Genomic DNA, 17,854 nt, shown 5'->3' on the forward strand with positions numbered 1-17,854 from the left:
AATTCTCGTCTTTTAAAATAGCAATAACAAGAATAAACATGTATGGTTAAGGTTAGTAACTTTTTTTTTTTTAATGGAGGGTAGCTGACACCCTTGACAAACGCTTACCTAATAAGCCAATTGCGGTGTAGTGATAATAGCGACCATTGGATGGCGGTGTTTCCACACTTACAACGCAGCTGTTACCTACATCAATTCGAACTGAAGAATGGAAGTCAATCTTTCATGTGGCAGCGCGCATATTTACATAGACATAAAAAAAAAAAAATCAAATGACTCCCTTCACGAGACTATTACCCAAATAATTTGCTTTATTCAACATAGAAGATTCCTTCACACAAGGTAACAAAACAGACAACGGATTTTCGCTTGAAATGGAAAAAAAAAAAAGAAAATAAAAGTCAAATAAACCCACGTTTTATTGCACTTTAAGTTATAAGAAAATAAAATTCTAAGTGAATGAAACAAATCACAGAAAAAAAATCCCTTTAGGTTTTTTTTCTCCTTTCTGTTTGTCTGGTCTTTTTTTTTTTTTTTTTTTGCCAGACAGTTCAAAGCAAACCGAACTGAAAAAAAAAAAAGACATTTTAAAAATAAACAATATATCCGATTTGTCAAACCAGACGATAAATTAAAACAGCGGGAGAAAAACGAGGAGAAAGAGCAAGATTGTTTTGTTGATGTTTGTTTTTTTTGTGTGTTTTCTATACAGTGTTACAACCACTTTTCACAGTTCAGCTTGTGACTTTTGGAGAGAAGTTTTGGCTACAAGGTTCACTTTTTTTTTTTCTTTTAATTTTCCCCACCATGTGTAACACTTGAACTTTAACGGGTGGGCGGGCCCTCCATGGACGACAACCAATCACACGGCAGAATGTTTTTTTAAGGTAAAGTCCCCTAAAGTGTTTTTTTTTTTTTTTGTCCACGCAGCATTGATACATTCCCATTGGTTGTCCCAAGGAATGTCTTCACAAGTTGTCCGCTAGCACGCTAACACTCATGCGTCCTTCTTTCTCTTCGCAGGCAATCTCTCGTCCTCTCCGCCTCGTAGAGGCACGTTTGGCTCAAGTTTCAGTGGCAAAAAAAAAAAAAAAAAAAAAAGTAGGATGTTTGCTATTTTTGTCTTCTTTTCTCCCCTCTCAAAAACACAAAAGTGTTCAATTTGGAATTTTGCCTGGGACCAAAAAAAAAAAAGTCACAGCAAAAAAAAAAAAAAAAAAGAAAAAGAAAAAAAAAAGTTGCGACTATTTGCGTCCCGCCGGTTCATCTAGCAGCATTGTACAGTTTGGCCACGGGCTGGGAGGTGGCAGGTGGGAGGCGGTCTTCATGGGGGGGAGGAAGGCCGGAACACGTATTGAAAAACTGAGGACAGCTTTGACTTTGTCTTGTGTGTTTGTTGTTGTTTTTGTTTTTTTGTTTTTTTTTGGGGGGGGGGGCATGGCGGATGGAACCAGTTGGACAGCATTCCAGAAAATTACCTTTTTTTTTTTTAACGCCCCTCCCACAGAGATGTGGTGGGGTAGGTGGGTGAGGCAGGATTTCACACACCCCAGCTGTGACATGCTGTGTTCCTGTTCCTGTCTTCCCACCCATAGTGATGTGATAGGAAGCAGAATTTATCGCCAACGAAACAATGGGATGGACAAACTCTGGACAGCACTGGCGTTCCTGATACTGAAGATCTGGTGAAAAGTTGAGAAGCCGGAACAGAAACTCCGTATCCATGTTCCTGTTCCTTCTTCGGCTGTGGAGGGAGGATGTTGGCGGACAAGGAATTCCTGGCGTAACGGCGTACGAGCTTAAACACTGCGGACAGACGGTGACGATGTTCCCGTTTCGTCAATTCTAAGCCCAACTGGAACAGGTCTTGCCGGAAGGGAAAACGAGCTGGCTTTCCTGCTCCCGTTTGTGTTTGGGTAGACTTGATGGGAGGTTGTTGGCTCGCCTCAAAAGACCATTTGACGTTGCTGCTCCTGCTCTTCTTGAGACCTTGCAAGAGAGGAGGTTGTGGCACATTAAAATGCCTCATCTCAAAAGGCTGGAACCCGTCGCCCAAGGGCAAGAGGGCACAGCATCGACGTTCCTGTTCCCGTTTGAGGTTGGTAGGCGGGCAGAGCAGAATCAGAATTCTTTGCCGTTCCTGGTTTTTCTTCTGATGAGCGCTAAATGGGCAGCACGACGTAGCATCTGGGAAGGTCTGAAAAGCGTCTCGACCAGCGTTGGTAGCCATCCCGTTCCAGTTGCTTGCTCCGTAAAAATAACGAGTGAAGATTTCTAATACTGGGATTCATTGCCATTGGCAACGGGAAGGCGGGGGGGAGGGCAAGCAGATTTGGAAATTCACAGTTGATGACGCCAAGGTTCAAAACAGGAACAAGGAAGCGGAACAGGAACAGGAACGGCGACAGAACGGGTCGAAAATCCACACGTGAGGTCTTTCTTAGGTCTTGAAGGTGCTTCTCTGTACGCGACAACCTCCTGCCCCCCCCGCTCGTCCCATCCCATCCACCTCCTCCCGGCCCCCACCCGTAACAAGCGCGCGCGCGTTCACTTCATGTCCACGTCAAAGTCGAGCACGAGCAGCTTGGTCTCTTCGGTGCCGTTGCGGCTACCGACGGCGCACACCAGCTTGGTGTTGGAGGCCCGGATGCGCCAAACCACGCCGCCGCTGCCGCCGCTCTCCAGCGTCACCAGGTTGCGGATGAACTCGCCCGTCTTCAAGTCCCACAGCTTGACCGTGCCGTCGTCCGAGCTGGTGATCACAAAGTTCTTGTTGAACTGCAGGCACGTGACGGCGCTCTGGTGCTTGTGCGGACCTAGGACACATTCGGACCTTGATTGGTATGGCGACCGTATCGGATCCACAGAGCAAAATAAATGCACGAAAGAACTAAGATTCAGTTCCTAGTTTGGGCTATAATATGTTAGAAAATACATCAAATAAGAAGCCATGAGCTCATGTTACTTTTCAAAGTAAATGTCAGTTTGCAAACGTTTTACTTACATTTAACGCAAATGAGTTGAGAGGCTGAAATTTCTTAACATGATTGGCGGCTTACAGATGAGTAAATGAGCTGCCTCTTTGAAGTGAATATTTTTTTTTTAAACACTTCAATTGATCAATCATAATTTGCTTGATGTGCCTGCAATTTTTTAGATGCATTTTGATAGGATTTATGACATTGGTTTTCCTGCCATTTTTGCAACTTTGCGTTGAGAGGCGTTCAAACTAAAAAACAATTCTTTGTTGGCTTGTGTTTCACCTCAAGACAGTAGGTGGCGGTAGAGACCAGTTAAAGTGTCACAGACTACAAAGACCAACCATAACATTTTTCAATATTTTTTAAGTGTTAATAAATGTAATTCCCATATGTATGAGTAGAACTGATGCCATCTAACAATGATTAGTTGAAGGAAAAAGTATTCATAAATAATTTTAACTACGCCTTTAAAAGCATTTACAAAATAAAATGTGCATCAAGTGTGTGCACAAGGGTTAAAACCTGGCTCAAAGTGTACAATTCCGAATATGAATCCAAAAATCTGTTGCTCAGAATCAAATCAAATCTTTTATGAACGCTGCACACCATAGAAAAATTGGTTAGATGTTGCCAATTGGTCGGGCTTTCGGGAGCTTTTACTTGCCGTTGCATATTAACGAACCTGTTCAAAGCTAGTGCCGCGCCATATTGAATGCAATGGCGATAGCGTTTTCAAATCATGACAAGAAGTCAAGATGGCGGCGGGCCCAGTCGCGAGCCGGTGGGAGGCTTGAAAGCGATATCTTAATAAAATCAATTTGAGGCCACGCCAAACGCAAATGGCGTTTGGAGCCGCTGTTGCCATGGCAGCGGGATCCATCCGCGTCGGGCGCGCTAATCAACACGGGACTGAGGCGCTCCGTCCTCCGATCGCGTCATTAAAGGTTATGAACGGTCGACGTTGTGGACCGGCCTCATTATATAACCCGAGAAGCTCCTCCCCCTTCTCCGAGACAAACGTCCGCCCAAGGCCCAGCCACGGCGCGACTCCCTTTTGTTTCATCCCGCTTTGCTAATGAGGGAATTTAGCCGTGGCTTCTTCAGCTACTTCCTGTGAGCCGCCATAACGGAGCTCACGCAAACACAAAAGAAATGCGAGAAGCTTTGTTTGCCCGCGCAGACAAAACAAGCTCAGACGGCCCCGCTTCTTCATTTGACATCATTATACAAACAAGACGCGTCGCGAGGCCTCGGCCATTCATCAAATTCAAATCAAAGGCGCAATGTCAATTAAACGCAACTGTGGCAACGCAAAAGCGGCACTTAAAAAAAATAAAAGCTTTGCAACCCATGTATGAATTTACTAATCAAATGTCTTTTGAGACAACGGGTCTTAAGTCAATTTTCATGTTCCTAGTGATTTTTTTTTTTTTATTTAACTTGAAAATAAGATTTGAACACATGATGTACTAATTCCATGTTTAAATTGTAATCGGTGAATCAAAATGAACTCTAAAGTTCCACCTGACAAAGTACTGTTTAAATATTGTTCCATAAAATGTGAAAAATTGAAGTTATAAGTAGGAAAGAAATCAGGTCTGATCAACATTTTCACCTGATCAGAATCAGAGAGAAAAAAAAAATAAAATCTTTGTTTGCCTCATTTTAATCAGACTTATTACTAAGACTGTTTTTCGTTTTTGGCCATAACGCCCAAAAAAAAAACAAAAAACAAAACCAAACCGATTTTGTTCAGTCTTTCCGTAGGACTAAGACTATAAAAGACTATAATGACATTTTTTCGTTATTTGTGTCTGTGATGACTAGGAAATTTGTTTCTTTCCATGACAATTTCTTAATACCACCATTAAAAGCAAATTCAATAGTCTTTTATCATCGATTCAATTTCAGGTCCTATAGAGGTCGCCCAATCACGCAAAAGTGCAATTCAAACGCGTCCCTTGTTACTCCGTCCATGTAGTCGATCCGAGTCAAGCACGATTTATTTTCCCAAACCGCAAAGAGCCGCAAGATAAGGACGAAAGCGCCGCAGGTCGCTGCCCCCTGGCCTAACCCAGAAGAACATACCAATAGAAATGACATGGAAACCGGCATTCTAAAAAGTATTTGGATATGAATCTTAGAAGACGAAAAATGCAATTTGACCACTATCCAAATTCCTTGATGGATTTCAGTTATCCAAACCCACCTTGCAGCGTTTGCAGACACTGGCCCGTCTTGATGTCCCAGATCTTGACGGTGGAATCGGCGTTGCCCGACACCAGGATGTTGTCCTTCAGCTCCATGCCGCTGGTGAGCGACTGGTGTCCCGTCAGCGTGTGGATGCAGTTGCCCGTCTCGACGTCCCACACTCGGATGGACGTGTCCAGCGAGCCGCTCACCACGTGGGTCCCGTCGAACTGAACGCGAGCGGACGGTCAGAGACTTCAGCCGGGTGCCGAGTCGGGATCCCGGGTTTGTCTCGGCGGGGCCGTCGGACGGCTCACCTGTAGCGAGTACACCCGGTTGGTGTGGCCCTGCAGCGTGTGGAGGCACGTCTCCGTCTCGGGGTCCCACACTTTGACCATGAAGTCGTAGGCACCGCTGACCACCCGCCGCCCGTCGTATTGGACGCAGCGCACGGCCGCGACGTGGCCCATGAGGACGTGTAAACACTGGCCCGTCTCGATGTCCCAGACGCGCAGCGTGGCATCCCGCGAGCCACTCACCACCCTGGAAACACAATAACGGCCCGCCTCACAATTACCGAGTACCCAGATGGACAGAACTTGGCTCAACATGAAGGCGGGGGCTCACAACCGCTTTCCTCCGCCCCCAGAGCACTCTTAAGCACAATGTGATTGGCTGCCTGCAAAGTCGAGTAAACTGGTAGTCTCTTTGAAGTGAATTGTTTCCCGGCGGGCAGAGAGGGGAGGGGTGAGCAGTTACCGGTGAAGTAGGGAAGGAGAGCAAGATGAAAGACATGGAGGGCTTTTTGCCCTAACATGACTAGCCCACGTGTCTGTTGTAAAAATAGTTCACCAGGAATAGGGGAATTCAGCAAATTTAGCAGGGTACACCAAATATTCGACGTGTATTATTGTGTTTAATATTTATGTTGTTCAGGGGAAAAATGCTGTCACCCTATTTTAAGTTATACTAATATTAAAAACAAACCAAAAAAACCCCTCAAATGACCGCTGTAATTTTGTCATATTGATCCATGCATATATATTACACAGCAGACAATTAGCACAAGAATCACAAGTAATTAAGTTTGTTTTAATGGACATTTTTAGTCAGCTAAAACTCAATCGGCAGTTGTAGGGTTAGGGTTGATTCAAAGATCCCCCTTTTCTACAGCTTTCCACTTTAACGTACACAGAAAAAAAAAAATCTAAAAGCTCCACCTGAGGCTCTCCATCTTGCAGAACAGAGATGATATTTTTAGAGACTGTGGAAGATAAAGCGTCCTTAGGGTGGATTGCTTCCACAAGTTTGTTTACATGAATAGCCTGAATTTTGCTAGCACTTTGAGAAACTACACCGGGCCCGTCCGTCTCCGATTGGTGACTCGATTATTGCGCGCTAGGTCCACGGGCCGCGCAGGATCATTCCAACGGGCCTTGCTACATGTAGAAGAAACGCCCGCCGCCATGTTACTGGCTCTCAGCTTTTCAACCCACCGAGCCAGTCATCAAAAGCTACACAAAATCTCGGCGGGCCCTGGGGCGCAAAGAGCACTTTGGAGCCTCCCTGGTGTCATTGTGGAGTGAATGAGTGAGCGGGGGGGGCTCCACTAAAGAGGGCCTGTTTAATAGCCACCATGCTCACTTTCACATAGACGCAGATGCTCTTTTGGTCTGTCGGGTTGCAGCTGCTATTAAGTCAAGAAAACAACTACATTGGCAGAATGCTCATTACTTCCTCCCAGCAACTTTTGACTTTCATCGCCGTTTGTTTGCTGGGTTGTCAGCAAGATGAGTCCTAAACTAATTGACACACTTTTTTTTTTTTTGGTAAAGAACTTTGCAAAAGGGCACCGAGGGCCAAGAAGCAATTACAATTTGTATAAAAGGTGCACGACAAGCATTTTCCTCCTGACATACGTTTAAGCTATGCCAAGAGCAAAAACTCAAGGGCAAGTTCTGCTCTTCTGTCGAATTTTAAGTCCTACCTCGACCGTCTTTGAATCTTGAAATACATGTCTGTGCATCGCACAGCTATGCACGTTCATACTTGCATGACGACATTATGAAAATGCCAGTGATTATGCATGCGGGTGGGAGGGCCAATTTTGGTTGGATTCCAGGTGGAGGCTGGCTGGAGGTGGATTAAAAGTCGGCAAATGTCCCTTACACTAACATTTCTGGTCTACCTAATGCTACCAATATTTCGGTCTAGGACCCTATCCCTAAACCAACACCAGCCTCATTTCTGGGATAACACTTTCATGCTATATTTCTGGTCCTGGACCAAGATCCACCAAACATAATATTTAAGCTCCAGAAGTCTATTAATCTAAACTTATGTTTGGCCCAAGATCCCAACCCTCGCATCGTGATTGGTCTAGCCCCATAACACCAACCGTGAACATATCTCTGGTGCTTAACCCTAACCAATAACCAGTAACCACAGATCTGGTCCTTAAGCCTTGACTAAAAATATTTCTAGTCCAGGACGCCATTCCCAGCATTAACGGACGCCGACAAATTCGCTAACCCAATTGTAATTGTGACAGGGGGCGCCAGCAAACCTAAACCCTTCATCTAGTATAGAACCCTAACCATATACTGGTCAAAAACCCTAACCAAAGTCAATGCACAATGGAACTGATGCAGAACCGTGTTTTTCCGAACACATCTCGAGCAGTATTTCTGGTCCAGGATCGTAAAGCCAACGAGATATAAATTCCATCACCGTAATGGTAAACTTACCAAACCAAAATTTCTGGGCCAGAGAAAAGACAAAATCCCACCACAACTCCATTTCTGCTACATGAGCCCAACCCCTTGTCAGAAGTGCCAACAGTGTTTCCGAGCTTTGAAAGCAAGTCCTCACCTTTTCTCGTGCAGATGCATGCAGCGCACCGTTGAGGTATGCCCGTAGAGGGTGTGGATACATTCTCCCGTCTCCGCATTCCAGACCTTGAGCGTGCGGTCGGTGGAACCGCTGATGATGATGTTGTCGCGCATCTGCGACGACCACACGCCGCCGGTGTGGCCCACCAACGTCCTCAGACACTGTGGGGTTAGAAAGCAATGTATGAAATGATGAACAATTTGAATTTCCATGCCCTGACAAGTGTCCAATAAAGACGCGGCGCACATTCATTCTCATTAGGCGCGCTAGATTAGCAATTGATTAGCGCGCTTACGGGAAATGCTTTTGATCAATTGGATTTGCGCAGTTTGTCTGCATTGTGTGCTTCTATTAGCGGATCTTCAATGTATTCAATTAAAAGTGCGTGGGTAGAGGCTGCTGTATGTACAACATGGGAAGGTAGCAGCTTTGCCGCAGACAGAGAAGATTGACTGCAGGGAGCGTGAGCAAGATTACAGTGCAACCGTGCCAAGTCTCTGTCCTGTGATTAAAGTGTTGCGACGCATGGCGAAACTGCATAGGGAAAATCCCGCTAGACGTCAGATCAGCGAGAATACCCGCGAGAATTCCCCCCCCCCCAGACACACACACAGGCTAAGCAGCAAAGAATAAATTTGCAGAGAAAAAAATATCTTGGCTATAACATTCCAGTCTACACATTATTTTGGACTGATTTGAATATTTAAACTCCAGTGAGAAGATGCCCATCCACTGCACTCTCTGGTGAGTGTCCACCATGTGCAATGAATGTGTCCAAGGCGCAAAAACATTCTCTGATTTGGACAACGAAAGAAATTCTTGTCGGCACCATCCAAACTGCAATGTTGGCAAAGAAAGGGGAGGACCCTGTGGTGCCAATGGGGATGTTTGTTTAAGGCTTGAATTTAAATCAGCGATTCCCAACCTGTGGTCTGTGGTCTGATACCGAGCCACGATACCGAGCCATATAGACAGATAGATAGAGAGAGACAGAGACAGAGAGAACGGGAGAGAGAGAGAGAGAGAGCGAGAGAGCTAGAGAGAGAGAGAGGAGAGAAAGAGATAAAGAAAGCGTGCGAGGGAGAGAGTGTTGAATTCTCACTCAGTTTCTACACGAGCACCCCGGTATATTGTACAAAAATAAATGGAGTTCCTCAGGGCAGGGTTCGAGGTCACTCTCCTAAAGATCAGTTTTCAGATTGGATACTTTTGAATGGAGTTCGTCAGGGCAATCTTGAGTTTATTTTCTATTTTGAAAGGTGTTCCACAGCAAAATAAGTGTTCAAGGTCCATTTTTTTTGAAGGACTTTCCAGACATATTGCAAAACAATGAACAAATTATTCTCAGCGGAGTAGGCGCCGGGCAAATAACCCCACATTTTGTTCTCCCCTTTTAACAGGTCAAATGCCCCTAATGCATTGATTGAAGAGTGTGAAATGGCGCGGCCAAGCATCCCGTGACAGACTGTGAAGGAGTGCTGACTGCGTGGAAGGCGCTACATGCAGATGGTGGTAATCCTAATGTATCTTTTACACTGCACTTTTATTGGCGTGGACAGGCAATTTGAGCCGGAATGGTCGACTGGGTTTAATTCCGCTCCCTCTCTTTCTCTTTCCTATTCAAGCCAGACGTGAGCTACATTTCCAGCGGTGGGAAAATTCTCAGCTCTTCAATGAAACTGCATCTAATTTTCACCAATAAACACGCGAGGAAATAGCGCTCAAGTATGCAGTAACAAAGAGAACAGAGCATTGTTATTTAAAGCTCTGTAACAACAGCGGTGCTGCAGTGATTTACAACAAATTCCACACATTCCTTTGCCACGGTGCTTTTTCTTTAGTCAGCGCCGCACAATGCCACGCCACGAAAGCTGTGTGGCCGCGCTAGCAACGGCTTGGAATACCAACGCACTTTGCGGTCGTGCTGCATGATCAGAAAGAATTGTACTGTAATGAAGCCTATAAGGGCATTCGTTTTGAAATGTGCATTACGACAGCACCTCTGCCCAGCTGGAATTTTCTAATTAGAATTTGTAATCAGTCATTGATCGGAGGATGCAAAAGAGATAGTTGTCTCAGGAGATTTGACAGAAAAGTTAGGCAATTTCTCGGAAAACCTTTGGTTGAAAATGGCAAACTATGAACTCCTCATATTCAGCTGAAAGACAATCAAAATCAACACAATACATAAAAAAAACAAACGGATGTAGTGATGACCCAAAAACAGCAAGGACCTGTCTGAATTTCATACAAGCACACAGGAGAGTGGCGTCGCTTGTTAGGCTACAAGTTGAGAAAAAAGCACTCAAGCTTTCCACTTCCTTCCTGCGACTGCGAGAAAAGAAAAAAAAGACCTACCAAGACGACGAATAACATGATGAAAAGACCTATCAAAATGACTATTAACATCATGTCATAGACCAACGACGTGTTGCAAAGGTCAACTTAAAAAATAAACACCGTATAATACATGGACACCAATACTCATAAAAGGCTTTTACTTTGAAGTTACCGTATTTTCCGGACTATAAGGCGCACCCTCAAGCATAATAACTCAATGTCAATATGAGCAACCCTGTTCAACTGTAAACACACAAAAGAAACAGGTAAAGCTTACTTTATCACTTCATTCCCCATCTACCAATCCCAACATTGATCCATATATAAGGCGCACCTGATTATAAGGCGCAACATCAGCTTTTTAAAAAAGAATTAAGGCTTTTAGGTGCCCCTTATAGTGCGGAAAATACGGTAGTAATCGGAAGTGTGGTAGCAGGGTGACTCTTGAATCCTCGCGACTTTGTATTTTACCGCAGTCACATCAGAGCTAACGTCAAAAACACGTCAAAAAATCTAATTTAATTGCTGATTAAGGACGCAAACAAACCCACAAGTTGCCAGCGTTAGCGCAAGCTGCTAACTATGTATGCGGTGCATTCAAACGCAGTCAGACGTTTCCGACTCATCGGGAAAAAAAGGTCCGTCGTTAAACGTCAATAACCGCAAATGTCAAAATAATGTGGGCTCACTTCCAATTTTTTTCAGCCATTTTCGATTTCAACCAAACGTTTGTTTCGATGCATCCCCGCTAAGTGGATTCGAAGGCTTCTTACCTTTCCCGTGATAGCCGACCAGACTTTGAGCGTGTTGTCGTCGGAGCCGCTGACGATGCGGTTGCCGCAGAATTGGAGGCAGGTGATCACGTGGTCGTCGTGACCTTTCAGCACCTGAGCGGAGAGATCATTCGCTTCTCAACATCAAAGAACCAGCGCAAAATGTCAGTAAGTGCCGCAGGTGTAGTAGCCAACACGGCATGCTGTGACCGGTCACATGTCATCTTTGAAGTTGACATGTGGTTCGGGGGTACTGCGTGCTCAGCCCCGCGCAGGCATTTTAGCTCCCCTCTACTCCAGTCAGCGTCGAAAATGCGCTGGCGGATGAACGCGGCGAAGGGGAGTTCATCAGGGAAACGTTCCGGGGTTCGTTCATTTTCTACAAGATTAGACCTCATTAATTTGAAGCAAAATGCCGCCTTGAGTTCCCCTCTCATCCATTTAGTTTTGCCCCCAATGGGGTTTATCAGGGAACTGTTCGAAGGCCATTAATTTTCTATAAGATGTAATCGCACTCATTTTTATATCTTGGTGGCGAATTGAGGTCTCTGAAGGAAAATGCTACTGTTGATTTGAGGTCAAGTATCTTTCGGTGAGTTCTCATCCAGTGCTGGCAAATGTGTGCACGGAACAGGGGAGCGCGTGGGAAAAATGCATTCATTCTTTCTATGAATCGGTGCTGGTAAACGATTAATATTTTATGACTTATCACAACATTGTTAATGATTAATCATGATAAATAGTATCGGCTATGTAACAACAAATATTTTGTTTCAAATATGGTCGTGATAGATTAGCCGTTTCATACAATTATTTTCCTGTATACTAGAACTTTTGAACAATAGTGCCAAATCTGGCACAACGGGCAGTTTTTTTCTTAGTGACTGAGAAGGTACACCAAAGATGTAGAACTATACATGGCTAAGCAAAGTGGGTACAGGAGGTACAGGACTACCTTGTTAGTTTTAGTACTTATATAAGTCCACTTCCCGCCCAAGTTGGTTTCTCGTTTTGCAAAAACCCGTAAATCAATCAATTTCAAAATCTTCGCTGCGTAAATCTGAATCCCGCTCGCGTGACATTGCTAAATTGTTCCCACTAAACACAAACTACTTTAATATTCTATTTCGATCAATGATAACACTGCGTTGACTGATTTATTTATTCTTTTTAACGCTTTGTAAAAATTTCAAGTAACCTCCAAACCTTACTTTGACAGCCCTAATGAAAATCTCCAATTTACACGCAAAATGTCGTTTCTATGTGATTGGACAAATCGTAAGCGCTCCCATGGTTTAAGCGGTACATCAGCGGAGTTCAGCAAAGACCAAAATGCTACCTTGGGTGATTTGAGGCCCCCTCTCCTCCAGTTAGTGTCTATTCTGTGCTGCCTAATGTAGGCACTCTTCCACGGGCTGTGAGTGAAACCCGGCTTGACGATTTTCCTCTTCTTGAGGGGCAAAGGCTCGTCGATGCCTGAGAAAAGAGAGGGGAATGTGGGGAACATTTTTTTTTTTGGCAAGGTCATCGGCAAAGACCTCAAAAGGACATGTTGCGGCAGAGGATTAAGCACGCACCTTCTTCCCGGCATTTTTCCCTCCAGAGCAAGTTGTCCTCCGCCAGAATGCGCCAGTAGCGACACGTCTGGGCGGCTTGGAGGAGGTCCTTGGGCTCCAGGAACGACAACACGTACAATGCCAGCTGTGGGAATGGCGAGGAGGCGGCATGAGAACGGCACCGTTCGAGAAAGAAAAAAGCACCTAAGAATGCCGTGAACAGGGATGATGACGTTGACTGAATTTTTCTTTGAATCAGTCCGCTAGAGTGAATGTATAAAAACTTTAGCGCAGGACCTCGTGGAAAATCTGGAGACCAGCTCTAACCGTCGCGTGAGAAATTCAGCATGTGGTCAACAGATCTCAAGGCTTATTTGCTGGTACCACTTTCGACTACATCGAGAAAACATGTTTATGCTGCTACGAAGAAGCAATCGTTTTCGCCGTTCGTCGAAGATTTGAGCATTCTTTATTTTGTTGCATAAAAAAAACTCACACTTTCTACCATAACATTCAAAAGTTTGTTGTAAACATTGTATTTTTGCTACAATATTTCAAATGATTGTCAACCGCAAAGCACGATTGTATCTGTCACAAGATTTTTTTGGGGGTGAAATACAAGACCAATGTTTGTTCTAAAAATGTTTTCCTAATGTTAAAAAAATAAATAAAAATAAAAAAAATAAAAAAAAATAATTAAAAATTAAATAAATGATATGAATTTGCCTTTTTTCATTGATTTTATTGGTCTCATTTTATTTTGACGCCCTCACCAGCCCATAGCATTTATGGATAAGAGAAGAAAAAACAAACAAAAAAAACTTAAATGCTCCACGAGCAATGTCAGATTTATTAAACTTCGGAACTCCATATACAGTGGTCTCTTGAACTATTTGAAGATAATAGGAAAAAGTAACTTCATCATCAATAAGGATTTGTGCACATAGTAAAAGAAAATAATTGAAATACCTGAAACATGTTTTATGTACTAGTTTCTTCAAAATGGCCGCCTTTAGCTCAAGACTACTGCTTTGCACCCTCTTGGCATTCTCTCCATGAGATTCACAAGCTCACCGCCCGTAAGATTTTTTTACTTGACACGAGCGCTTTGTCAAGGTTAATAAGTGGAATTTCCAGCTTTTTCCAATGGTGTTGGGACCATCATTTGCGCCGTGCAGATGTCAGGTTAATATACAGCCGACAGCCCTATTGGACAATCTGTTTTAAAACTAGAACAAATCAGCTAACAAAAGGAAAATGAACGGCCATCATGAAGTAAACATTTTGTTCCCAAACATTTGGCTTGTCCTGATATCCTGCAACTTTTTTTTTTAAGAAAGTGGCCCCTCAGAGGGCTTTATACATCTTTGATGAAGTATACAATGGATTGCGGTGTTGAACACTCATCTGTAGTCTTCTTTTGATTCACCGTGAATGACGCAAGGCGGCCCTTCGGTCGGATTAGCGCTAGCGAAATGTCAGGTGTTTCCATTCAAGGGCTTGATGTCTGACACAAAGAAGTAAAAAGACCTGTGTGTGTGTGTGTGTGTGTGTGTGTGTGTGGGGGGGGGGGGGGTATTGAAATGGAGGAGCTATTTCTTTTCTCACCTCTTTGGGCAGCAGGGAGATGAAGTCACGCTGGAACTGCGGCTCGATGACCTGCATCATATGCTTGACCTGCGTAGGCTCGCAGATGTCAATCAACTCGTCCAGCGCCAGCAGCTTCTCGGGGCCGGTCCAGCTCTGGGGGACAAAAAAAACAAAAACAAAACATAGACTTACTTAATATACATAAGCGGTTTTAAAATACTCGCACATATTTCCGCATTGAAATTCAGCTTGACAATTGTCTCCATGGAAACAGATTTTCAGCAATTATGCTGTCAGGATCTGCTATGAACAAAAGGTTTCCCCTTTTTTTTTTTTTTAATGATTGACTTTGGAAGTGTTTCAGTTGAATTCGCCTAATTTCTTGTGCCAATGCAGCACATCTAATTTATTCCTGTGTCGACAGTTGTTACGGTGTAAAAATTGTCATTATCTGGACTACCGTGTCAAATTGTAATTGTCTGGACTACTGTATTTAGTGTCGCTGAGTGGGGTTACATGAAGGCATTTCAGAGGGGGTGCATGAGATTTAGACAGGGTTTCTGCAGACATCAGCAATACATTTTTTTCCTATACAAACTAAATAAAACAAGCAACTTTTTTGCGAAACGGAATCCACATTGTACTATTAATACAGGGGTGTCTAACTCATATTTATCAGGGGCCGGATTGTAGTTATACTTTTTGCCAGAGGGCCGGTATAATTGTGAAATTAAATCAATTTTAGGTGTGTTTGTCACACTTCTAACTAGTTTTGAAATAAGAGCCCGGAAAAAACTGTTCAAAAGAGATATTGGTAACAAAAAATGCTTGTTATTTTTACCCCCAAAATTTGAAATGTTGAGGACAACTTGCAAATTTCGTATTTTAACCAGAAATTTGAAGTTTGCTCAGGATTTCGCGGGCCATATAAATTGATGTGGCGGGCCGGATCTGGCCCTCGGGCCTTGAGTTTGACACCTATGTATTAATAGAAACACATAGTCACTCCAACTACTATGTGCACACAAAGGAGCATTTTGAGGGGTTGAAAGTAAATATATATTAAATTTGACGATGTTATGACCCTTTTAAAGTCAGCCCAAGTTGGGTGGTGATAAGGACAAGCTTGGATAAATCCCTGGACAATCAGGGGTTAAAAAGCTCATTTTAAAAGGGTCAATTGAAAAAAAAAAAAAAGGCGAATTAATCAAACTAATTTGATTACTTAGCCCTATTTCACACCATAATTCCATCAGTTAGATCAACTTTGGTAAACATGCTCAAGCCTGGCCAATGCAGCGCACTAGTTGAACACCATATAAAAGCAGATGGTACCTAGCACCCGATGCAGTTTGACAGTACGATGCGAGGCAAAACAAAAGAGTTTATAAGCCGGGCGGCAGTCATTTGATTGCTTATGTAAACAAGCCTGTCATTGGAGCATCTTGCGGATGTTTTTGGCGTGGAGGAGACAAAAACAACTCCCGACGTGACCTACGAAGACGGCTGCAGGCACTCGGCCCGTTTTGGGGCCGCAAACACGCAAAGTTGAACGTCAGAAGCCGGACTCGCCACGGTGGAAGAGCACACGCAACGGTCAGGCACAACCAGGTATTTAATGCAACGTTCGCACCGAACGCAAACTATCTTGTCGCTACGCTCATTCGGGCTTGTTGCAGGGTGTTAACTGCCGGCATTTAGCTGTTTAAAAAAAACAAGAACGTAATTTGCTTGGCTTTGTTTTTGTATTGGAAGATCAGCTGGCCGCATTGGATAGCTCCGGGTGACCGCAAACCGGCCCTGACGATGCGTGACAAGTTTTTTTTTTTTTAATCTTCTTGCGATAAGCGAAATGAGCTCAATTTTGAGTTGCTTTCCACCTTGCGTCACCCAAAGCTCCAAAAAACATGCATGGCGGGTGTATTGGTCAAAGTTGTCCTCAAGTGTTGATTGGGTGCATGAATGATTGTTCGGTGCAATTGGTCAGCTGGGATTGTCCCAATAGTTACCTGATCTTTTTGTATTCGTTTTGTTTCATTAATATTTTTTATTATTATTTATATTAATATTTTTTAATATTTTTTGTTTGGAGGATATTTCTCATGAGATTGGGGGGAAAAAAAGAAAATCCTGCACCACTGATTTATATTTTGGATGTTATCTCATGCTATGCTTGGGAAATTTGCACCACTTGCATTCACGTTTCCACCGAAGCGTGACCTGCGACCTTCATGTATGTTCTTTGCTCTGTACAATGCATTCCAATCACACATTTCCGACACAAAACCCTAGTCAGCCTCATTCCGACAAGCGTTGCGATGATGTTTGTGGCTTGTAGGATTCCCTGCCTGGTGTATGATGTTGAGTGTTTTCCTCTCTGGAGTGTTTCCTCAGCCCGCCGCCATTAGCTGATCAAAACGTTTGTTCTCGACACAGTTCCCCTCCTCCACGACTATCATCCAGCAAAAGGCTCTTATGTCGCGCAGGCCTCCTTGGGTTATTTATGGAGCTTTTCAACATCTTTAGGAACTCCCCTAGCCAATGCGTCTGGACCCGAGCAGAGCTATTATTAAGGAGTCGTTCCAAAGTAGGCTGTGGATAAAGTGGGCAGAAATGGACCCTATATGAGTATGGACACATATTTGTGGTCAAACAGGACACAGTATAGTAAGACAAAGTTGTCATCATGGTAAAAAAAAAAATACGAGAAACGACGGGGTGTCCAAAATATGGCCCGGAGGCTGTTTGTGGCCCCTCTTTGTCCCATTGAAAGCAGCCCACGGGCACATCCTAAAAATGGTTTGTGCAACTATTTTATTTTATTTTTTTTTTTTATTCATAACACCAAAGTGACTAAAAGACAAAACGAGAACATTTTTACAAGCAAAATGGTTTCCTCCACTCTTGGCTCAGTCAGTCAAATGTGAAAATATGGCATGAATGGGGGCTGACATTTTCTGGTGGGCTAACTCCAAAATCTTGTAAGATCTAAAGCTATTTGCTTTGTAGAAAGAAAGATATTTAGGTTTCAGATCTTCATAAATGCTATTAATAAATTAATGAATGCATAAATATTGATTTTGGTTTGCTTGATAAAAAAAAAAAAAATCTGGGTGTCTCATACATCCTTATTTTTTTTTTATTGTGTTTTGTAGAATTCCATGGTTTTCTTACTATGGTAATGTCTGAAATCAAAATGATAGTGCATGAAGAATACTGTAAATCGAACCCCATCTAAACATTTAATAGAATGACATTTTCAAATTGCAGAGGCTGCATTCACTTTAAAATAAAAACAGAAAAGACACTGCAGGTTTCTTGTTCTATTTTCCATTTCCATATTAAAAATGGTAAATTCATACCGCTTTAAACCATTTCCATACGGCATTTTCAGATGAATTGATGTTCTTTTTCTGCCATCCAACTACATTTCAACTTGCCATTTTTGTTCTTTGTATCGAATTACGTTGCAAATTCCCGATTTTGTCACGGCAGGAGCCAACGCTAATTGAGACTAGTCTTTGCCAATTAA

At 43.3% G+C, this 17,854-nt stretch overlaps 1 protein-coding gene across 4 annotated transcripts in view; it reads right to left on the bottom strand.

The window, feature by feature from the left end:
- Positions 1–293: 293 nt before the first annotated feature.
- fbxw7 (F-box and WD repeat domain containing 7) overlaps positions 294–17,854 on the bottom strand; it is a 66,257-nt gene continuing 48,696 nt past the window's right edge. For all 4 annotated transcript variants that reach the window (XM_088419591.1, XM_088419593.1, XM_088419595.1 and 1 more), the window contains 8 exons: positions 14,341–14,475; positions 12,754–12,877; positions 12,516–12,652; positions 11,177–11,290; positions 8,043–8,224; positions 5,489–5,714; positions 5,191–5,401; positions 294–2,816 (listed from right to left, as the gene is read on the bottom strand). In XM_088419591.1, coding sequence (XP_088275717.1) covers positions 2,548–2,816; positions 5,191–5,401; positions 5,489–5,714; positions 8,043–8,224; positions 11,177–11,290; positions 12,516–12,652; positions 12,754–12,877; positions 14,341–14,475 — 1,398 coding nt within the window. In that variant the 3' untranslated portion in view covers positions 294–2,547. The remainder of the gene's footprint in view (positions 2,817–5,190; positions 5,402–5,488; positions 5,715–8,042; positions 8,225–11,176; positions 11,291–12,515; positions 12,653–12,753; positions 12,878–14,340; positions 14,476–17,854) is intronic.

This window comes from Hippichthys cyanospilos, chromosome 7 (assembly GCF_059441005.1).
Source record: "Hippichthys cyanospilos isolate Australia breed blue-spotted pipefish chromosome 7, RoL_Hcya_1.0, whole genome shotgun sequence".
Taxonomy (NCBI): domain Eukaryota; kingdom Metazoa; phylum Chordata; class Actinopteri; order Syngnathiformes; family Syngnathidae; genus Hippichthys; species Hippichthys cyanospilos.